The sequence below is a fragment of the Nycticebus coucang genome, chromosome 1, assembly GCF_027406575.1.
Source record: "Nycticebus coucang isolate mNycCou1 chromosome 1, mNycCou1.pri, whole genome shotgun sequence".
Lineage (NCBI taxonomy): Eukaryota > Metazoa > Chordata > Mammalia > Primates > Lorisidae > Nycticebus > Nycticebus coucang.
In genome coordinates, this window is record NC_069780.1 from 120086923 (window position 1) to 120111160 (window position 24238).

At 34.6% G+C, this 24238-nt stretch overlaps 1 protein-coding gene across 6 annotated transcripts in view; it reads left to right on the forward strand.

The window, feature by feature from the left end:
* Window positions 1-24238, forward strand: part of TMEM161B (transmembrane protein 161B) — a 69932-nt gene that overhangs the window by 25920 nt on the left and 19774 nt on the right. For 3 of the 6 annotated variants that reach the window (XM_053586911.1, XM_053586920.1, XM_053586934.1), the window contains 3 exons: window positions 11067-11150; window positions 13896-13993; window positions 18308-18464. In XM_053586911.1, coding sequence (XP_053442886.1) covers window positions 11067-11150; window positions 13896-13993; window positions 18308-18464 — 339 coding nt within the window. Of the gene's footprint in view, window positions 1-11066; window positions 11151-13895; window positions 13994-18307; window positions 18465-24238 lie in introns of those variants that run through there. The other 3 variants (XM_053586927.1, XM_053586942.1, XM_053586952.1) reach the window with 3 other exon arrangements.

Genomic DNA, 24238 nt, shown 5'->3' on the forward strand with positions numbered 1-24238 from the left:
AATAAAGCATAATACAAGTTGTTTTAAAATGTAAAAAAAAAAAAGACTATTTACATAGCATTTGCATTGTATTAGGTGTAATAAATAATCTAGAGGTGATTTAAAGTATATGGGGGTATGGAGAGATATACATAGATTATGTGCAAATACTGTGCCACATTATAATATAAAGGACTTGAGCATGTTTGGATTTTGGTACCTTAGAGGTAGGGAGTGGGGAATTGTGGGGAATTGGACAGTCTGGAACCAGTCCCCTGTGATAACCGGCCACTGTATGTTGACTCAATGAGTAAGCCATTTTCCTGAAGGAGTCTCCAGTACCTTGAAGTAATTTATACCTGAATGAATAAACAGTTTTTACTTAACAGCCTGTTGATTTTTAATAAAAAAAAGATTTATTTTCTAACTTACTAACACACATATTGCTGTTAATATCTTTAAAAAATAGCTATGCTTTTTAAATATCTTAAAGTAGTTTTTAGCCTGGTTTAAATTCTGTTAATATTACCTTTATAATCATATAAAGATTTATACTGATGAAATTTTTAAAATCTTTTATTTCATTTGTATCTGTACACTCTAGGTAGGAGGGGAGATGTATTGGGGCTTATCCTGACCTCTGAAATTTTACTGTATGAAATTAATAAGTTTTTCACTTGGTTTCTGCAGAAGGAATCAGAGTAAAATGGGGGATTGGAAAGAGATCAGGCAGCTTTCCAACTGGGTCCTTAGATTTAAAGTGAAGGGTTTAGTTATCTTCTACGTGGTGACTTGGGGGTTCTGGCCTTCTTCCATCTTGCAGCTCCTCTGTTTCTTCTACTTCCTTGGACTCCTCTGTTAGATGGCGGTTAGATTCACACCTGGCAAGTGGAGAGAGAGTGGACTATGGATCTTTCAGGAGGTTAGAGTATCAAACCTAGAAGTAGATTCATCATTTTTGCCCACATTATATAGACGGAGCCCCCGTGACTAGTTCTGGCGTAGGTACAGTGAAGGCTGGGAAATGTCCCTACGAAATAAAAACTAGTTTGGTGAGTGCCTAGTTCTTTTCTGCCATAAATGATACTATCTCCATTTTTACAAAGGAGAAAACAAGTTGAAACGATTTACTCAATTTTGCATACTGAGAAATGAAACAGATCCATACATCTTAGGCTGGAAGTCAGATTCGCAGTCAAGCATTTATTTGATTGTGGCTGCTCATCAACTCCAGATCTTATCCTGGAGCTGTCATTTTTGAACAGTGTTTTAAATTTGGTGAGGGAGACAAATTTTCTGTAATCACTGTGATGACTTTTGTTTGCAGTTTACAGAGTAATTTATTTGAGATTACTTCCCAAATAATTTTCTTCTTTCTACTTTTTTTCTATCAGTACTTTGCCTTTTAGAGTAGGTCCTTTGGGTTATAGGTAGTTCTATAGAACCATAGGTAGTTCTCTTTACTTAACATAATTTAGGGTCACTTAATCAGTTTTTATTCTAAATTAAAGGGGACATTAGCATTGACTTTTTTTTTTTAAAGAAACAGATTCTTGCTTCATCACCCAGGCTGGGTTCAAGTGATCTTGCCATCTCTGCCTCAGCCTTCTGAGTAGCTACACCATACCGGCTAATTTTTTTATTTTTTATTTTTTGTAGCGACTAAGTGGCCCAGGCAGGTAGCAAACTCCTGGCCTCAAGTGATCGCTTTACCTCCCAAAATGCTAGGATTACAGGCATGAGCCTCTGCATCTGGCTCCAGCATTAATTTTGATTTACCAAAACCATGCTAAGTATGAAGTGCGTGAAATACCATGTATTTTTCAACTGATACCTCTTGCATTGATGTTTGAGATTAAATTTATTCTGTTACAAAATTAATTCCATGTCACTAAATTATTTCATTCTTTCAGTTTTTTATAGAATTTCTGTATAGCCAGTGAGATGTATTATTTATTTAGAAAAACTCAACTATCAAGAGCCTAATGCCCTCAGGCCCCCAAAGGGAAGAATTCTGAGAGTCGCTTTCTCTGTACCTACAGTGTGAACTGCCCTCTTTATTAGAGGAACACCTGTTCTAACCGTTGCTTATATCAATTAAAGATGTTCTTTATACTGTCTTCTGCATACCTCTGATTTGTAGCCAAAGTATTCACTTTCTATTGTAATTAAAGTTCCTTTTTGTTTTGAAGTTTGCTTGGCCCCCCTTTTCATGGAGAGGTAAGTGGTAGGTTATATTCTTTGTACATTTGAATAGTGGGTTTTGCATGAGGAATAGAATATTGCTCTTTCTCCGTAATAGCTTCCTTGCTGAACCTGCTTTCTGTTTTCCTAATTGTTCAGCTCAAACCTCATGCATTTTTCTCTACCTTTGATCCTCCTAAGCTCTCACTTTGGTGTGCTACCTCCCTTATATCCCTCATCAAGAATATAGTATGATCAGATTTACTCTGATTTTGTCTTATCTAATATAAGGAAAGGGTGTTACAACACCTTCATATTCACTTGCTCTAATTCTTTTTGCCTGTTCCTTGTTGCATGTTGCCTGGCCCAGCAGTCTGTAAGTTCCCTTTGGTGAGAGATACCTACTATTCAAATGCGCAGTTAAGTGGGAACTATGACCTAAGGGAAAGGTTTTAACCTTCAGCTCCTACCCTTGCCCAATGCCTGAGTCCTTGCTCTCCTTGCCTTAGTGGTCTTAACTTTCAGTTACACAATGTTCTTGGTAGTCTATTAAAATTTCCCACAAAAAAACACAACAGGAGGATATTTTTGTATAACAAATGGTATTTTCGCTATGTATGCTAAAAAGATTACCTCGGTTTTATGTGGTATTTGTTTTCTGTTGAGTTGTTCCTCTACCCCTCACTGGTCAAGATTATGGAGACTAAGTTAGAATGGAGGCTAAAACTGTCTTTGGTGACTGTTTCGTCAATTTGGGCTGCTTATTCTTATGTTCTGGAGACTAGAAGTTCGAGGTCAGGGTGTCATTGTGGTTCTAGTGAGGGCCGCCTTATGGGTTGTGGACTGCCCGCTTGTATGTTTACTTGCAGAAAGAGAGTTCTTGAAAGGCTGTACCCTAGACCTGATAGCTTTGCCCAAAGTCTCACTTTGAAATACCATACCAGAGATTAGATTTCAAGAAGAATTTTGAAAGGAACATAAATGTTTACTCTTTTAACAGTGACTTATGTTATGTAGCCTGAGATAGAGTTTGTACGATTAGTTGTGTGTTACTCTTCTTAGCTTGCTCTATTAAAACTGTGCTTTTCTATATTTGTTTGTGTTCAGGTATTTCCATTTTAAATTTCTGAAAGTTTTATATCTTAAAATTTCTAAAGTGCTCTGCTATAAATGATATTACTCCTTAAATTTAAAACATAAAGTGTAGGTCAATGCATTCTATATTTTCTGCTACATATTTTTTCAGTACTGTTGAATTGCTTTAGTAAGAGCTGTAGCGGTCTGATAATCTTTTATGTAAGTGATTTATACAAAAATGATTATTGAAAAAGTATTTAGTGGAGTGAAATATCGGATTGCCTGTATTTATCTGAGATGCTGCAATAATCTGAGTATAAATGAAAAGAAGCCACTGAGTAGCCAAGATAAAATTAATAAAGTACACTAAAATTAGTATCTTTAGCTTAAGTGCACGAGGCTCAGTTTTTTAGTGAGATCCTATTAACTGCTCTATTTTTAAATAAATTTTAATTTAATTTAAAAATTTTGAGTTTCATTATACTTTAAAGCAGTACCTGCCTACAATGTGGAAAAGATGATAAATTGATAAAAAAAGTAAGGGATGGACTATATTCCCATCACCCAGAAAGAAACACTGTGGTTGCATTTCTTTTTGGTCATTTATATTTTTTTCCTGCTTGTGATCTATTGTACATGTAATTTTATATTGTGTTCCTTTTGCTTAACATAATGTTTAGCATTTTTCTCTAATTGTATTTTTGTTACTATTATTAACTGCTGCATAGATTCTCAGTGTAATACACTTACATATCTGTCTTCCAAACCCAAATGGAAAGGCATAGCACAGCAGTTGCAAACGTAGATATATCAACTATCTGCAAAGGGAAAGACTAAAAATTGAGGCCAAATTACATGTATAGTAAGTGAGAATCATACAGTTTGGAATCAAACTGGGTATGAAGTGCTGACTGTTAAAGAAGATTGTGCTTTTATGTTTTACTTTTAATCCTTAATCACAGACCTTAGATGGCTGCTACGTGTTTGTATGCTGTACTTCTTAGACAGCTTTTTCTTTTTCTTTTCTTTTTTTACTTTATTTATTTATTTATTTATTTATTTTGAGATAGAGTCTCACTTTGTTTTTCTGGGTAGAGTGCCATGGCATCATCCTAGCTTACAGCAGCCTCCAACTCTTGTGCTCAAGTTTTTTGCCTTAGTTTTTCTATTTTTTTAGTAGAGACAAGTGCCTTAGTTTTTCTTTTTTTTTAGTAGAGACAAGTGCCTTAGGTTTTCTATTTTTTTAGTAGAGACAAGGTCTCACTCTTGCATAGGCTGGTCTCAAACTCCTGAGCTCAGGCAATCCACCTGCCTCGGCCTCCCAGAGTGCTGGGATTACAGGCGTAAGCCACCACACCTGGCCTTTAGGTAACTTTTCAACCTGAATCCTTTCTTCACACATAAGTGTTCTTGTCTCAACCTCACCATAGCTCCTGAAACCAGAGCCCATCACTAACATCTTCACACTACCAAACCCAAGTTACATGTGCAACCCCTCCTCTGTATTTTTTTAAATTTATGTATTTAAATTTTGTCCTGTGGAGGAAGTATCCTGTCTTTTACTGCCCAGTTGCCTGTTGTTATGCTTTGTACCCTCTCCTCTGTCCTTCACCTTTTTGCTGTGGATATCCCCTCTCTTCTGCATCATCAGTTGCACCATTTTTTTTGGATCATTCCTGGTAGCACACATACTTTTTTTTTTTTTTTTAAGATCTCCCATTAAGAAGAGTAATGAAAATAAATAAAAGTCATTCCTTGCCTCCCACTCAGTGTAAAAAAGAAGGACTGTAAAAAACAGTCCTTCTTTACCAATTTCTTAGTTTTTGCCCTATTTCTTTTTATAGCCAAATGTATTGCATGAGTTGTCTCTGTAGACTCTACTTTTACATTTCCTCATAAACTATTTAGTCTTACCACATGTTTTACTTTCTTTTTATTATTTTTTAATTTTTTTTATTAAATCATAGCTGTGTACATTGATACATTCATGGGGCATCATTCACTAGCTTCACAGACCATTTACCAAGTTTCACATATACCCTTGTAAGATGCACCGCTGGTGTAATCCCACCAATCTCCTTCCCTCTACCCACTTCCCCCCTCCCTCCCCTCCCTTTCCCCCTTCCCCCTATTCTTAGGTTGTAACTGGGTTATAGCTTTCATGTGAAAACCCTAAATTAGTTTCATAGTAGGGCTGAGTACATTGGGTACTTTTTCTTCCATTCTTGAGATACTTTACTAAGAAGAGTATGTTCCAGCTCCATCCATGTAAACATGAAAGAGGTAAAGTCTCCATCTTTCTTTAAGGCTGCATAATATTCCATGGTGTATAAATACCACAATTTATTAATCCATTCGTAGATCGATGGGCACTTGGGCTTCTTCCATGACTTAGCAATTATGAATTGGGCTGCAATAAACATTCTGGTACAAATATCTTTGTTATGATGTGATTTTTGGTCTTCAGGGTATATGCCCAGTAGAGGGATTACAGGATTGAATGGCAGATCTATTTTTAGATCTCTAAGTGTTCTCCATATCTCTTTCCAAAAGGAATGTATTAATTTGCATTCCCACCAGCAGTGCAAAAGTGTTCCCTTTTCTCCACATCCACGCCAACATCTCTGGTCTTGGGATTTTGTGATACAGGCTAGTCTCACTGGAGTTAGATGGTATCTCAAAGTAGTTTTGATTTGCATTTCTCTGATGATTAAAGATGATGAGCATTTTTTCATATGTCTGAAGGCCACGTGCCTGTCTTCTTCAGAGAAGTTTCTCTTCAAATCCCTTGCCCAGCCTGCAGTGGGATCCCTTGTTCTATTCTTGCTAATGCATTTGAGTTCTCTGTGGATTCTGGTTATTAAACTTTTGTCGGAGACATAACCTGCAAATATCTTCTCCCATTCTGAGGCTGTTTGCTTGCTTTACTTGCTGTGTTCTTGGCTGTGCAGAAGCTTTTTAGTTTGATCAAGTCAGTAGTGTATTTTTGAAGCTGCTTCAATTGCCTGGGGGATCCTCCTCATAAAATACTCGCCCAGACCGATTTCTTCAAGGGTTTTCCCTGCACTCTCCTCTAGTATCTTTATAGTTTCATGTCTTAAGTTTAAATCTTTGATCCAGTGAGAGTCTATCTTAGTTAATGGTGAAAGGTGTGGGTCCAGTTTCAGTCTTCTACAGGTTGCCAGCCAGTTCACCCAGCACCATTTGTTAAATAAGGAATCTTTTCCCCACTGAATGTTTTTAGTTGGCTTGTCAAAGATAAAATAACGGTAAGTAGCTGGATTCATCTCTTGGTTCTCTATTCTGTTCCAGACATCTACTTCTCTGTTTTTGTGCCAATACCATGCTGTTTTGATCACTATTGATTTGTAGTATAGTCTGAGGTCTGGTAGCGTAATTCCTCCTGCTTTGTTTTTATTTCTGAGTAATGTCTTGGCTATTTGAGGTTTTTTCTGATTCCATATAAAACGAAGTATTGTTTTTTCAAGATCTTTAAAGTATAACAGTGGAGCTTTAATAGGGATTGCATTGAAATTATATATTGCTTTGGGTAGTATGGACATTTTAACAATGTTGATTCTTCCCAGCCATGAGCATGCTATGTTTTTCCATTTGTTAATATTTTCAGCTATTTCTTAGAGTTTCATAGTTCTCTTTATAGAGATCTTTCACGTCCTTTGTTAGATAAATTCCCAAATATTTCATCTTCTTTGGCACTACTGTGAATGGGATAGAGTCCTTAACTGTTTTTTCAACTTGACTATTGTTGGTATATATAATGGCTACCGATTTATGAATGTTGATTTTGTAACCTGAGATGCTGCTGTATTCCTTGATCACTTCTAAGAGTTTTGTAGTAGAGTCCCTAGTGTTTTCCAGATATACAATCATATCATCTGCAAAGAGCGAAAGTTTGATCTCTTCTGACCCTATATGGATACCCTTGATCGCCTTTTCTTCCCTAATTGCAGTGGCTAAAACTTCCATTACAATGTTAAAAAGCAATGGAGACAATGGGCAGCCTTGTCTGGTTCCTGATCTGAGTGGAAATGATTCCAATTTAACTCCATTCAATATGATGTTGGCTGTAGGTTTGCTGTAGATGGTCTCTATCAGTTTAAGAAATGTCCCTTCTATACCGATTTTCTTAAGTGTTCTGATCATGAAGGGTGCTGGATATTATCAAAAGCTTTTTCTGCATCGATTGAGAGAATCATATGGTCTCTGTTTTTTAATTTGTTTATGTGCTGGATTACATTTATAGATTTACGTATATTGAACCAGCCTTGAGACCCTGGGATAAAACCGACTTGGTCATGATGTATAATTTGTTTGATGTGTTGCTGGATTCTGTTTGTTAGGATCTTGTTGAATATTTTTGCATCTATATTCATTAGTGATATTGGTCTATAATTTTCTTTTCTTGTTGGGTCTTTTCCTGGTTTGGGGATCAGGGTGATGTTTGCTTCATAGAACGTGTTAGGTAGTCTTCCTTCTTTTCTACCTTTTGGAACAGGTTGTTACTTTCTTTTTAGGCGATTTTATTAATTCCTGTGGATTTAAGTACCATAAATTATGTAATTACCTCAAATTATTTCTGAACTCTAGGTTCTAGTGTGCAGTTGCTCTCTTGACCCTTAAAATTCAACATGTTTAAGGTCTTCGTTTCTTCTGGCTCTCTTCCATATCACAGATTACACCTCTGTCTTCCTCACGTCAGGAGTATGGATAGCATCATTCATTGCTTGTTCTTTTCACTCCTCACCTCTAGTCCTCTAGCAAGACCTGTCGATTTGCTATTCCAGATATTATCTTCCCTGCTGTTCTTGCCTCCCTCTAATTCACAGAGCAGTGAAAGGGATCTTTAAATATATATTGAATTACTTCTCACCACTGAGTTGAGGCCATTGTCGTGGCATAAAGTCTAAACTCCATACCATGACCTATGAGGATTTGCATGATCTGCTATCTTATCTCATGACTCTCCCTCTTGTGTTTCTCCTTAAATCTACTGCCACAGTGGCTGTTTTACTGGAATAATCTGTGCTCTTAAAGCTAAATAACTAATTTCTTAAAGCTAAATAACTAATTTTAGTCTTAATAAGTTATTGCTTAAGTGTTCTTTCCAGTGTTTTGCATCCTCATTGTTTGTGTATTCTGTATTCATGATTTGCCTACTTGATAAATTCATTTATAACCTCCACATCCAAACATGTGGTACTTTTGTGGTCATTCATAGACGGAGTAGTGAGAAATTTGAGTGGCCCTATTTCCAGTTGAAGACTAACAAGGCAACACTCTGCCTCCTTGTTTCAGCTGTCATATAATGATCAAGTCTCCTTTTTATGATTTATTTAGGGCCATATTTTTGCACATATTCCTTAGAAAATCACTTTGTGTTAGTGATTTTATTGTTTAAAATTGCCCCGGTCATTATTCTGAAGGTACTGTCTAGTATTCCTAAGTGCAGGAAGGTTTTGATGGGTCATACGGGAGAAAGGTGCAGGGATGATTCACAGTACTCAGTAAGATTCTATACTTACGATGATAGGTATTAGGTAACCTTTGCTCAGGCTTGAGTTATCATGCTGTTGGCTGGGCACTCAGTGTTAATGAAGCAATAATATGGGTTAATCTTTAATAAGGTATCTTTAAACAAAAAGACATTAAAGAGATTATATATTAATCAGGTGATGAAAGTGTTAGGACCTTAGGCTTGCAGGAACCTAACCCCGTATTTCCCCTAGGAGCAATGGTTCAGTGTTCAGTATAGAACATAACTACCGTGAATAACAAGAATTGACTGTAAGTTAAAATTCTGGACTTCAATCTAAATGCTAGGAAGTGCCTCCTCATCTGTTCATTTAGGGAATTTTGTGTTGGGATAAAATAATATGTTTTATTTTAAAACTATTAAACTAAGAGAAGAACTGAATTCATTTTGGTTTAGTCATGCTTTTTGGTACTTACTGTATACCAGTAACTGTATTAGTTTTGAAATATACAAAAACAGGAGCTTCAGGGAAAGCAGTATAAATCATAAGATTTTTACCCCCAAAATTATTTTATTTCAGTTAGGGTGGCATTCCCTTTTAATCCAATTGATCTGACGCTAACTGGGAATACTCCACTAATACTCCACTAGTTACCTGGAGTTTCAGGTCAATACTCCTCTAGTATTACTCCACTAGTACTCCACTAACTGGGAATGCTCCACTAATACTCCACTAATTACCTGGAGTTTCAGGTCAAGGTCCTCTACGAGACTGCTCTCACTTCAGAGATCAGCTTCAAGTTCTTGGGGTACCCAGGCTACCTATGCTTTCATTGATTATCTGCAAATTTTGATATTCCCATAATCCTCTCAAGTTCAGTAATTTGCTAGAATGACTCACAGAACTCAGAAAACTGCTCCGTAGGCAATCCTGGGGTTATAAACAAGGTAGATTTGTTCTTAAGTTGAATATATATATATAAGTTGGAACAGGTATATCTACCTACTTGTAGCAAATTCCAAACATCTTATTATTTTAGTCATAGGTATTTCAGTGTGTATAGTTAAATGTGTGAGCTTTTAAAAAAACTACCATCATCTTATCATGTTGAAAATTTTCTGACAGTAATTTCTTAATATCATCAAATATCCTTAATGGCACTCAAATTGCCAATTCTGTAGTGTTTTAAAAAACAAATCAAGTTGGGTGCTATGGCTTGCGCCTGTGATCCCAGCACTTTGGGAGGCTGAGATAGGAGGCCAGGAGTTTGAGACCACTCTGGGCAACATAGTAAGACCTCATTTCTAAAAAAAAAAATTTTTAAGTTAGCCGAGCATTGTGGTATGCACTTGTAGCCTCAGCTACTTGGGAAGCCAAGACAGGAGGATTTAAATAGGCATGTATCTTACTAAGATTTCCATTATGGAATAATAAAGGTGGGTTCAGAATGAATTTGATGAGGAATGTGTCTAGGAGAAGGCTGCGTGGCCAGTCAGAGAGTTTTGTAACAGAGCTATAAATGATGAGATGCTGAACTAAGACCTTTGCAGTAGAGCAGGCAGAGTATAGGAACAGAATTGATGACAGCATGTGGAGAGGGACACTTTGAAGATAAGATCTGCAAATCAAATTTAAGTGACTGATAAATTGTGGGACTACTTAGCCAGACATGAAATTTAGAAAAAACCAGTTGATATCTGGGATGGAATAAGTGATTTGTTTGGAGCTTGTGTATTCCTTAGCCTCAGATTACAGTAATTTTGACTGTGTGGTGCAGGTAACTACACCTAGTTGCTGTTGGAGCCCTAACAGAAGAGGGTTAGGAATAGCCCAAGTAAAAGGTTTTGTGATCTGGTGATTTTCTCCAATTCTTAGACTAAAGGAGGGAAAGAAAGGAAGGACTGCTTGTAAATGGGAGAGCATCCAAACAACTCTCTTTATTTAAAGAGACAATTGTTTTGGAACTATCAATTTCACAAAATGAATTGATGGAGAATTAATTTGCTTCCCCACACTTGACTGCAGAGTTCATTTCCTTTTAACAATAAGCATATATGATCTTAGTATCTATTAATACATCAACAGTTGTAAGAAATACATATCATACAGCATTATAGGTCCTGGCATTTAGTAAGTGCTTGGTGAGTATTTGCGGGATTTTAATCTAAATGTTTTTAAGGCACAAGTGGTAGTATCTGGTTTGGATTACAGTTTTCATCTATTTCCCTATGATGGCCTCACAAATAGGAAACTCAATAAATATTTGTAGGGTAAATTAATAATTCTGGTCATTTTAAGTGCTTTATTTGAAAGGATTCTTTTTTTCCTTAGTTTGAGGTGGTATCAACATCCTACAGAAGAAGAGTTAAGAATTCTTGCAGGGAAGCAGCAAAAAGGAAAAAGCAGAAAAGATAGGTAAGTTACATTGTCAGACTTGTAAAGTGTTAAATATTTAACACAATATACGTGAGTATATTTTTGTGCTTTGATTTAAGGAACATTTACTGATTATGTTTTAAGCAGTTGATAAATTTGAGATCAAAACCCATAATATTGTAATAGTGATTATTTTACTCAAGAATGGTTAACTGTATTCTTTTTGTGTTTAAATTATGAAACAGAATAGCCATCATATTAAAGAAAGTTTAGTCTGGGTTGAATGGGGAGAGAACTCTAACCCATGTCTTTATCCTGCAACTCATTTAAAAATGTCAGTTGATTTGGATTTTTTCCAGGTTTTACTACTACTTTGTATTGTGGGCAAATTGACTTGCTTTTGGTTCATTTTCTTCATTTTTAAAATAAAAGGAGTAGGCAAGGTAACTTTGTAAGTCTCATACACAGCTCTTGAGTCCAAGTTTATGAGAAGACCTGCCTGAATGGACCATAGTAGCCTCATCTGTGAAATGAAAAGAATGAACATAGTTATTTTTAAGGATCCTTCCAGCTTTAAGATTTTATATTTCTTTTTAAATTGAATTCTCAGGGAGAATGCATGCTAATTAGCCTTTCTTAAGTGGGCCTCAATTTTCTCATCTCAGGATCTAGGAGAACTTCTTTAGTTCTCTCTGACTCTTAAACCATGATTTTGGTATATTTTAAAATGTTAATGATAACAAATTGTCACCAGATTTCTAATGTGTATTATAAAAATTATGTTAATCTGGTCTAATACACTTGTAGGTCCAAAAAAAACCTTTAAACATTAGTGATTTTTTGGCATGAAATTGGAAATTTGAAAATAATGTCTTTTCTGATCTTACTACTTCATTCTCTTTTTCACTAATTACACATCTATCTTGAAGCTCATTGAAATATTAATAATTGCTAACCTTCCTTCTTTTTATTCTAGTAATTAGGTTATTTAATAAAATATTTCTGCCTAACAGAGTTTCTAAAATACTTTTACACTACATGGTTACATTTAATCTACATAACAATCCTGAGTATTAGCTAATAATTTAATTTACACTTCACTAATGCAAAGCTGTAGATCAGAGATGTTACGTGAGTTATTCGTGTTCATGTAACTATTAAGGCCTAGGATTTTATTCCAGCTTAGCTTTTTTAGTTTCTGTGTTTCTTCTTCTTCTTCTTTTTTTTTTTAGAGATAGAGTCTCATTTTGTCGCCCTCAGTAGAATGCCATGGTATTACAGCTCACAGCAACCTCCAGCTCTTGGGCTTAGGCGATTCTCTTGCCTCAGCCTCCCGAGTAGCTGGAACCACAGGCACCCGCCACAATGCCTGGCTATTTTTTTGTTGCAGTGTGGCTGGGGCTGGGTTTGAACCTGCTATAGTCGGTATATGGGGCTGGCACCCTACTCACTGAACCACTGGTGGTGCCCAATTTCTGTGTTTCTTTTTAACTATTCCACATGTATCCATTCATACCATATCCAAAATTCGTAAAATTTAGTTATATAGTATTCATTTGTAAATATTCTAATTCTTATGCTTTATGTTCAATAATTTTATTTTACAATAATTTTTATATGTTGAACATGTTTTATATTTGCAAAAAGATATACTAATGATGCTGTCTTATTCTTAGTCACAAGAATTATTGTTTAATTTATTGATATAAAATAATTTATTACTGAGCTTTTCCCAGTTTATACTTAAGAATAAATCCAAAATTGTTTTCCAGTTTTGAAATTAATAATTAATGCTATTAAAACTTAGTTTATTACTTTCTGTTTATGTTTGTCTATCCAATGTACTCAGCTCTACTATGAAGCTATGTACTCAGCTCTACTATGAAGCTAAATTATAGCTTTCACACAAAGGGTATAACCCAACTATAGCACAAGACTATGGGGAAAGGGCCAAGGAAGGGGAAGGGAGGGGGGAGGTTATGGTGGAGGGAGAGTAATGGGTGGGGCCACACCTATGGTGCATCTTAGAATGGGTACAGGCGAAACTTACTAAATGCAGAATACAAATGCCTACATACAGTAAATAAGAAAATGCCATGAAGGCTACGTTGAACAGTTTGATGAGAATATTTCAAATTGTATATGAAACCAGCACATTGTACCCCTTGATTGCACTAATGTACACAGCTATGATTTAACAATAAAAATAAATAAATGAAAAAAATAAATTTGGAAATGATACAGATGTATCTATGGAATTCTACTGTTTTCCTTCATGTGATTTTTCGTAAGAGGTGTTCTAAGTTAATCTTTCATGTTTCTGAATCTCTTAAGCATATCAATCTTATATTTCTTTACTCTGACTTGCAGATAGTTACAGGTTTGTTTATGTATGAATGTATATGCTCGTGTACACATACAATTTCGGAGTAGTATACTTTGTCTTCATTTGTGCCTAAAGAAAGAGATAGGTTCTCTTTGAATCTACAGAGGGGAGAGTAGGAGAAATGGGTGTGAAATAATTTTGTTGTTTTCACTAATTTAAATAATTCTTTACCTGGTAATCTGTATATTCACATGATAATTTACACCTACATTTTGTAGTCCCCCTTGGAAAACTGTCTTTGAGTACATTACCTCCTGTTTGTTTGATGAAAATACTAGAAATTCTGCTTCACTTTTTCACTGTGAAATTTAAAATCTCATTTGTAATTAGTTTGAAACAAGCATTTGGATTAACAGTGTAGGTAACTTTCTTGTGTGTCACTTGTCTGATTTTTATAGGAAATACAATGGTCACATTGAAAGTAAGCCATTAACCATTCCAAAGGATATTGACCTTCATCTAGAAACAAAGTCAGTTACGGAAGTGGATACTTTAGGTAAGGGAAATCTTGAAAACATATTCTGGAAATCAGTTTTATTTTATTTTAGTGAAAGAACTTTCATCTTGCCTGTCTTGGCTAGATTTGTTTTATATGTCTTTCTAATCATTAAATCTATTATATAGAATATAGAAACTTTTCTAAGAACTTATAGCTCAAATGACTTCATTTGAATTAAACTTCTTTTTCTCTTCACGTAACTCATATTATTTTGCTCATTTAGAAGAGGCTGACTTCTACAACTTTGTTACACATTTTCTGTTTATTAAGTTGAGATCACAGTTTTTATAATTTGAATTCTAGACGTTTTTTGCTATGTATCCCACCCTCCTCCTTTTCTAGTGAGACTTGCAAAAGTACGTTTGAATACAGTTGAACCTTGAGCAACATGGGGGTTAGGGTTACTGACTCCTGCACCACTGAAAATCTAAGTGTAACTTTTGACTCCCCCAAAACTTAACTGATAGCATTAGCATACTGTTGACTGAAGCCTTATAGATAACATAAACAGTCAATTAACACATATTTTGTATTTTATATACATTATGTACTATATTCTTATAGAAAATGTTATTAAAATTGTAAGGCGAGAAGATGTATTTACTATTCATTAAACAGAAGTGGATCATCATAATATTTTCATCTTCATTGTCTTTACTTTGAGTAGGCTGAGGAAGAGAAGAAGGTTGGTCTTGCTGTCTCTGGTGGCAGAGGCAGAAGAAAATTCACATTTAAGTGGACCTGGGCAGTTCAAACCTATGTTGTAATTGAATGTGTACTAAATTAACTACATTTATGATAATTGAATCTTACTCTCATTTAGTAGAAAGGAAAGTAGTTTTAGAATATTGCACTGGATTAGGAATCAGAAAACTTTACTGTTTAGGACTGACTTTACTCATTGCCTATCTCCAGTTAAGTCGTTTAGTTTTCCTTCTGTATCTTAATTTCTACAGTGACTTTAATTTTGAAATGAAATTTACGTGACATTATTTGAATCCTAGAAAGGAAGGTCATCCAACTGGATAATGATACTATATAAAACACTGATTTTTAAACCTTGGTATGAATCAAAATCACTTGAGGAACTCTTTAAAAATAAAGATTCCCAGCTGGATGCAGGTGGTTTATGCATGTAATCCCAGCACTTTGAGAGGCCAAAGCAGGAGGATCATTTGAGGCCAGGAGTTTGAGACCAGTCTGGGCAACATAGGGAGACCATTTCTCTACAGAAAAAATCAGCCAGTTGTGGTGGCAAGCACCTATAGTTCCAGCTACTCAGAAAGCTGAAGCAGGAGGATTGCTTCAGCCTAGGAGTTTGAAAATGCAATGAGCTATGATCACTCCACTGTGTCCAGCCTGAGTGATGCTGTCAGTTAGTCAATCAGTATATGTATTTCCTATTCCATCCTTAGAGATTCTGTGAATCTAGAGTAGGTTCTGGGGTTTAGTATTTTTAAAAGTACTCCAAGCGATTTTAATTTTCAATCAGTTTTGAGAACCACTAACTAGTTCATGTGATAAATGAGGAAATAGTACGTGTTTTTAAAAAATAAATTTAATAATGTCATATAAACTATCATCATGTGATTTGTCCCTTTTTGAGTTAAATCACAGCATCCTAAAAAAAGTTTATTTGATTTATCTATCATCTCAGATAGAATTATTTTGTCATATAAAGTAGATTCAAGAAATTTGAAAGTTGATTATTACATGTATGTGCAATCTTTTTGTGTCCATAACATCTCCAAAGAAAGACTGTATGGTTTAGTAATCCCATATGTGTGCTAATTTGATGTAGTGTTCACAGGCAAGTATATACAAGAATATGCACAGTCTTCCTTATTTTTAGTTTTGGACATTTGTACTAGTAGTTAATGCATATTGAATAATCTATCTAATAATATATTAAAATTATTGAGCATCAAATATTATTATGATACTCATATTAGAAATTAACCCATCCTCACAATTCTGAGGTGGGTAACTGTTACCCTTTTTTAGAGGTAACAGTCATTAGAAAGAAGAGTTAAAGAGGCATGGACAAGATTACACACTGAAAGTCTTAGACTCAGTCAGAGAGAACAAGGCTATTTTAAAGAACTTAAAATATTACAATTAGGGGAGTGTAGCTTCAGCATATAGTTTATTGAGTATTTGGTTTCACCTGTACAATTTTGAGAATTAGTTGCAAATGGCACTAGTTTAACAACTGGTCATATAATTTTAAGAGCATTTCCACTTAACCAGGATAGCAGGGAAATGTTTTGTTTATAAATCTACATAATCCCTGAATGCATATTGTGTGTATGTGTATAAATATATATATATGTAAAAGTAGAAGGATTTCTGTCTGCATATCTTTTGACTTCAGTATTCTATTAACAGGCACATATATAATTACATTATTGAATATATAAAGAATGTAACAGTTAAATATATAACCAAGAATATAAATAATTTGAACTTTTATTACATGTGTATATTAATGGTATCCCAATAACTATCTTGAAAGTCTATCTCAGTTCATCTTAACAGTTTATTATAACAATGTCTTTTAAAGAATGTAAGAACTTTTGAATGTCACTTGGCTGTTTGTTGTGAATTCTGACAAGGAAGCTGTTAGTGTGGATAGCATTGGAAAATTAGAACATTTACTTCGGGTTATTATTAATAATTCTTAAAAACCTTTAGATGAATGGATTTTTGTCTGTGTTTTCTACCTATTTCCCTGTCCTCCTGCCAGTACTTAAAAGGCTCAGTGTGGGTGATTTTGTTTTTCTTTGCAGGGGTGGTATAACTGAGGGTAGCATACTGCACCCATTTTAGAATAAATCTTTTAGGTTGTTTAGAAGCTAATACATTCACAACAGAATACTTAGAGCGGTTAAAATAACTTGAAGCAAATTAAGAGTGCTAAAATAGCTCAGAGAATATCTTGGTTAATTTGGTTTGATATTTTTAATAGGTCTTCAGGTAGTATTTTATTTTTAAAATACTTTTTTATAAGAATAATTATATCAGGTATAATTGTATGAAATTTTGCAACTGAAAATTTTACAAAGCAGTGTAGATCATTTTATTTTGTGCTAGTAAGAACATACGAATTGATGTTTATGGACATGGTTTATTTATTTATTTATCCAACATTTTTAAGATCCCTTCTGAAAAATGATGTTGGTATTTTGTACTGCACCTTCGTGAAAGTAAACCAGATTATTTATATGTTATAGGAAGTTTAAAAGACCTGAAATGCAAAGGATAATGGAATTATATTTACTTTCAAAGAATGTTAAGTTTTTTTTTGAGACAGAGTCTCACTGTGTCATCCTCAGTAGAGTGATGTAATATCACAGCTCACAGCAACCTCAAACTCTTGGGTTCCCAAGCGATTCTCTTGCCTCACCTTCCCATATAGCTGGGACTACAGGCACTACAGGCACCTGCCACAACTCCTGGCTATTTTTGTTGTCGTCGTTGTTGTTGCAGTTGTTTAGTTGGCCCAGGCCAGGTTCAAACCCCCCACCCTAGGTCTGTGTGGCTGGTGCTGTAACCACTGTGCTAGGGGCACTGAGCCCAAAGAATGTTAATTTTAATATAAACTTGTAGCATGGGATTGTTTGTTGAGGAGGTACAGTTTTATGGAAAATCAACAGATATTTTATCAGCTTTTTTTACAAAACAGAAGAGGGAATAAATGGTATTATTTACTTAGTTATTATTTTAATCAACACTCACAAAATTACTAATCCACCACTGTTGCAGTTAATAACTGTGGCATAAAGCTTAACTCTTATTTCACAGAAATGAATAAATGAACCAAGTAAATTGCTTATATTTAAACTAAGTTTTACTCTGAAGTTAAGGTATCATAGCTACGTCCTTATAAAAAATCTTATCATTGGGCGGTGCCTGTGGCTCAATGGAGGTAGGGCGCCGGCCCCGTATGCTGGAGGTAGCAAGTTCAAGCCCAGCCCTGGCCAAAAACTGCAAAAAAAAAAAAAACCTTACGATTTTTATTAAAAATAGCTAATTAAGAAAATACTAACACATCTACAATTATATTTTAATAAAAATTAAGTAATTTTTTATTATGTTTTCAGGTTTATTATTTATGAGGTATTAAAATTTAATTTTGGATGTTAACATTCTTAGTCTATTTCTTGCATTTTTAGACTGTTACATTTGCAAACCTTTCATTGGAAACACAAATAGAGTAAGTCTAGCCTACTTTAAGTTAATTGTGAATAAGTCTCCCTAAGTTATTTAAGAAAACTTAAGTGAAACCTTTCTTTAATCTTTATTTTGCAGCATTGCATTACTTTCCAGAATACCAGTGGCTGGTGGATTTCACAGTGGCTGCTACAGTTGTGTATCTAGTAACTGAAGTCTACTACAGTTTTATGAAGCCCACACAGGAAATGAATATCAGCTTAGTCTGGTGTCTGCTTGTTTTGTCTTTTGCAATGTATCCTTCAAAACATCATTAATATTAATTTATTTTGCTGTTAACATCATTAGATCTAATCTTTGATTTGAAAAAGATTTTAGATCAACTTTTCTTTGTTAAATTCCTTTTTATGTAATTGAAAAAATTGTCAAAGTACTAGAGGTAAATAGTTTAAAAAGTTGAATTTAAGGAAAGATGTCAGTTTCTTACCTTTTCTTTCTTATCAAAGTCTAATGTCACAGAGGCAGCCACTTTCATCTCTTTGAGGCATTTCTTTTGGGATTTCCTTCCATATTTAAATATTAAGTGATAATGGTACTACTTTAATTTTAGATATTGATACCTTTCTTCCTTTTCCCTTTCCCTTCCTGCATTCTCCAAAAATAGAGATAACATTTTATTGAATTTGTAGTTAGTTTTACTGTGTTATGCCTATGAAAAATTATTGATAACCAGCCATTACAGGGTATTACTTTCCTTGAACTATCTTTTATTTTTATTATGTGGAAACTGAACTCTTCCACAAATTATAGAACCTTAGTAGTTCACATACATCATTTTTGTTGTTTTCCCATGGAAATACTCTCCTTCAGCATGAAGTTTTCCAAAGTTCCTTCATAGCTGTTATCCTGGAACTTTCTTCATTATCTTCCTAATAACTCCCTCTGCCTCTTTTTGGATCTCGTGATCTCCTCATCCTTGGTGTAATTTCCTTTTGGCAGGTGCATTCTCCTATAGTGAGTGTCTTTAGAAAAGTTGATGAATTGTTTTTTGAAGTCTTGCATGTCTGAGGTTATTTTTACTCCCTGCCACCATTTGACTGATAGTTTGGTTCAGTAGAAAATTCCAGAAATTTTCCCTAATTTTTGAAGGCTGTTGGGAAATTGGATGTCCTTTTGCTTTTCTTGTATACCTACTCTCCTCCACCACCATATATAGCCTTCTGAAGCCTTTTCTTTTTATTCTTTTAGTTTCTGAAGTTTATCATTAACTGTGTTAAGTTCTAGATTTACCCTTGGAGTCTGGAAACTCAGATCTTTTACTGTTGGGAGATTTTTTTTTCTTATTTTTATTTTTAAATCTCAGTACATTCAGAAGTATCAGGTAGTATGTGAATTGCATCCTTATGGAGAGAGTTCTCCTGCAGCTCTCAGATAAGCTTCAGTTTGGATTGCTTGACTTTCCCACCTATGCCCTTGGGATCATTGTTACCTTCATAGACATTTGCTTTGTATCTCTCTTGGATTGGAGCTCTTTTTCTTATATTCCATGCCTGTTTCCTGATTGGTTTATTTTCTCATTTTAGTAGAGCATATCCTCCAGCATCATCTTCTGGATGATGGATAGGAAGTACAGTTTTTATAACCTTGCATTTCTAAAAATATTTTAATTTTGCCCTACAAATTAATTGGTCCTTTGGCTGAGAATGGAATTCCAGGTTGAAAATTATTCCCTCTGATAGTTTTGAAGGTATGTCCTTGAAGTTTCATTCTTCCTCTAAAAATTTTAGCTACCATTTCATTTCTGGGTATTTATGTCTTGTTTTTTTCTCTGTGAAATCTTTTGCCATTTTTTTAAAAAAAATTATTTAATTTTTTATCTATTTATTTATTTTTTATTTTATTTTAATTTTTTTGGTTGCAGTTGTCATTGTTGTTAAGCTGTCCCGGACTGGGTTTGAACCTTCCAGCCTGGGTGCGTGTGGCTGGTGCTGTAACCACTATGCTATGAGCACCGAGCCTATTCATTTATTTTTTTATTGTTCGAGATTCATTGAGGGTACAAGAATCCAGGTTACCTGATTGCGTTTGTTAGGTAACGTCCCTCTTATAATTGTGTCTCGCCCCCAAAAGGAGTGTCACACACTGAGCCATCTTTCTTTAGATAGCTACTTAATATGTTGAAATTGTATGATGATCATGTGCTTTATCAAGAGCCTGTTATTATTTCCGATGCTTGGATTTTACCACTCTGGAAATTCACATTCATGAGTTACAGGAAATTTTCTTGAATTAGTTTTTTTGTGATTTCTTCTCCATTTTCTTTCTTTCTGGAATACTTATTATTCAAATATTAAATATCCTAGCTTAAGACTATCATCTTTCTCTCACATATATGTTCATGTTTATATTTTTATAGTTTTGAATCTATCAAAATTTTAATTTTAAGGAACTTTCTTCATTTCCCTGTCCCCTTTATGAAATCATTCTTGTTACATTATCTTCTTATGTATATTTCAAGATATTAATGATGTATTTTGTTAATGATTTCCTTTTGCTAAATATCTTTTTACTTTGTGTTGTTTCTGTTTGTTCGGTTTGGTTGCTGTCTTTCATGTTAGGGCTTTTCTGGGAGACCTGTAGTAATCTATGTTTGTTTGTTAACATTTAAGTGTGAGACAGTAAAAAACTGTGCACATGGTGAGGCAAATTTTTGAATAATGTGGCTAGGCCAGAAATTGTATTTTTTTACCCTCTCCAAAAGTGTAAATCTTCAAACTTAATTCACATGGGAGTGGATTGAACTGGTGACTTTTAAAAGTACTTCTTTATGGGAGATCTTACTTTTGATGCCTCTTATTATCCTCAATACACATTCAGTAACTGGCACTTTCCCAGTATGAAGAGTTAATGTGTCATCTAACTAATTCCTGTCCTTTCTGGGAGTTCTGCAGTAAATCAGGTTGTTTCTTTGCTTTTGGATTCAGCTTCTTTATTCAGTCAGTTACCATTTATCTCTCTGCTTTCCAAAATGTTATTGCCTTTTTTTTCTTTTCCTCTTTTGCTTCAAAAACTATATTTTTTTTTCAAAAACTATATTTATGGTTCTAAAATCAGATTCCTTGGGGTTTAAAAAGAAACCAAAAGTAAGTGATGTGCTCAATGTGTTGCCTTTAAAAAAAGAGAGAGAAGAGGGTCTCACTGTATTGTTTAGAGTGGACCTGAACTCCTGGGCTCAAGTCATCCTCCTACTGCAGGCTCCTAAATAGCTGGGATTACTGATGTACCTGGCATTTTCTTTTTTTTTTCTTTTTTTTGGTTTTTGGCTGGGGCTGGGTTTGAACCCGCCACCTCTGGCATATGGGACCGGCGCCCTACTCCTTGAGCCACAGGCACCGCCCTGTACCTGGCATTTTCTATCATCTTTTGTAGCAACTTGTTAGTGACATGTTCAGTTTTCCTTGAATGATCATTTAATTTTCTTACCTACTTTTTTCATTTGTTTTATACTATTTTGACTGTTTTCCTCCTTATTTTGTCCCTTAACCCGTCTGTTGAATTTTTTTGTATTAATTTGTTTTAATTTTTAAGACATTTTTGAATGTTACATTTTCATAACATTCTTACATCATGGACATGTATTATGTTTTTATTTCTAAAGATATTAGAAATAAAGAAGCATATTAGTTCTCAATTGTTCTTGCATTGTTTTGAGGTCTCCTCACCCCCCCTTTGAGTATTTGTTTATATATAAGAAGGCCCTTTAAAATTGGAAATTTTGTTAAAGTGGCTGAAGCTTAGCTTGTAGATTGGTAGGCCTTTTTTGTGGATGATTGGGGACCTGACACCTATACATATCACTTTCTGTAGGTTATTGGTCTATCAGTTTCTCTAGAGAGGAATTGTCCATTCTCTCAATGTGGAGTAAGTGACAGCCAGCGTTATAGCAGTCGATGCTAGGAAGGGGGCTGAGAGTCTCAGCATTCAGGGTACTGACATTTATTTAATCCCCTCCTGTTTTTAATTCTTCATTGTCATCCTAACTTTTGCATGATACTCTCAAACCATTCTTAACATCGTTAGATAGTAATCATTATAGATTCTACCAGAGTTGAGAATCTGAAAGGTGAAAGGCCAGCACCTCATCTATATGATTAGGCAAGACAGAAAATCTAGAAAATCTTAATTATTGCTAGTACAAACTTTCAATCTTCCTATTTTCATTCTTTCTGCACTCTAGCATTTGGAGATAACTAGGGTGTCTAGTTTCTGACTTTTCCAAGGCTTCTGATAAATGAATTTGCTTTCTTATTGGGTTTCTCCCCTCACAGACCCAGCACAGCAGGGAAAGCTAAAGCCTAAATCATTTACTGTTTTTCCATCCACTTAAACTTTGTTACAAAATTTTGTTGATGTTTTTCTGCTGTTGTTTCTTTTTCTAATCTTTGTTCTTAAAGGTTTTCACTTTCCTCCTTCTGTGGTTTATTTAGTAAGGAAGTGCATGTTTTACATCTTTTTATTTAACCAGAGCTTGCAGAATCATCTGGAGCTATAAGTGAATACTATTTTAAATATATGATATGATTTGACTTTTCATCAATGCTGTGCTCTCTCTCTTTTGAATTGATTAAATATAATTTAGACCAGAAGGGTCAGAATAAAGCCTTAAGAGCCAACATCTATAAAAGGATATAGATGTGTCCTGGATAGAAATACTAATCCTGTTTATCAGTTGAGAAACATCCCCATATATGTTGCACTAATTCTAAGAATAGATTTAAGTTCAAGTATTTAAAATATTACCATTTAATTCTGTAGTATTAAATATATGTGAAAATATCTTACAATCAGAATAAAGACCCATCCTTAGTCATTGAGTTATATAAAACACACTAAAAGTATTTTAACTTGATAATTACTACTACCTGACTATCTGTCCTGGTAGTTTTTCATACTTTAATGAGTTCCCATATTTACCCAAATATTATTTATTATGGAATATTTTTTCTTCACTATTGTTTAAATGTATGTGGGAATTTCTGTTCTTGATACAAAGTATTATTTGATTCAGCTCTTAATGCCTTCCTATCAGAGATATTAGTAATAAAAGAACATACTTATTAATAGAAGCTCATACTGTTTATGTGAATAAATTTTATCTTTACTTAGTAATGCCTAAAAATGTGAGCAAAGGTTTCACACAGTCTTCAGGACTGAACTGGTTCTGCTTAGTTTAAGTAGTGCGAGGTCTTGTGAAAGGTGCCAAACAATAGCATCTCCAGGGGAATCTCGTAGCTGATTGTTGTCCCCCATTCCTGAAAGGACAGCAAGTGCTAAAGAGCTTATAGTCCAGCCTGTTTTCTGCCAACTTCGACCCTCCATAAAGGGAGTAGGGAAGAAGAAGGATGTAGACTTGTGTGTATGTTCGGGGGTGTGTGTGTGTGTTTTCGTTTTTCAAACCTGTAACGTGAGAATATGATGTTCTGCCTTTAATAGCATGTGGGAGACCAGAATTAGATACCAAAAATCCAGATTAACACCAAGGAGGAGTCTTGTTTATACTATCTTTTAGTTATAATCTATATTTTTCTTTTTCTAACCTATGGATGGAATCTTAGTAGGTGACACCTCTTTCTGCCTTCTCTTCATTTTCTTGTTGTGTTAACTTACTGGTCAAACACATTTCTCCATTGATTACATAGAAAGATAGCTCAGCTTAATTACAGAGTTACACGTACTTCACCTAATTCAGAAATTCTCCTGTGAAATGCACTTTGTTAAATAAGTTACCATTTAAGGTTCCCAAATAAGACATCTATAACTTACATAATCAGTTCACTAAAAAGTGAGGAAGAAAATTGTTTTATTTCCATTGTCATTTTGTTTTCTTTCCTCATCAGTTATATTTGACATACCTATGTGAGCCAGTAATTATAATTTCTGCAGTCTTAAAAGTTGTAAAAGCACAAGAACCTCTTTTTAAAATGTTTGACACTAAAACCTTGAACCCTAAAACCTAGAACTGAGTCATCTCTTGTCATCAGCTCTGCTTTCTGCTTCAACTGAGTTGTT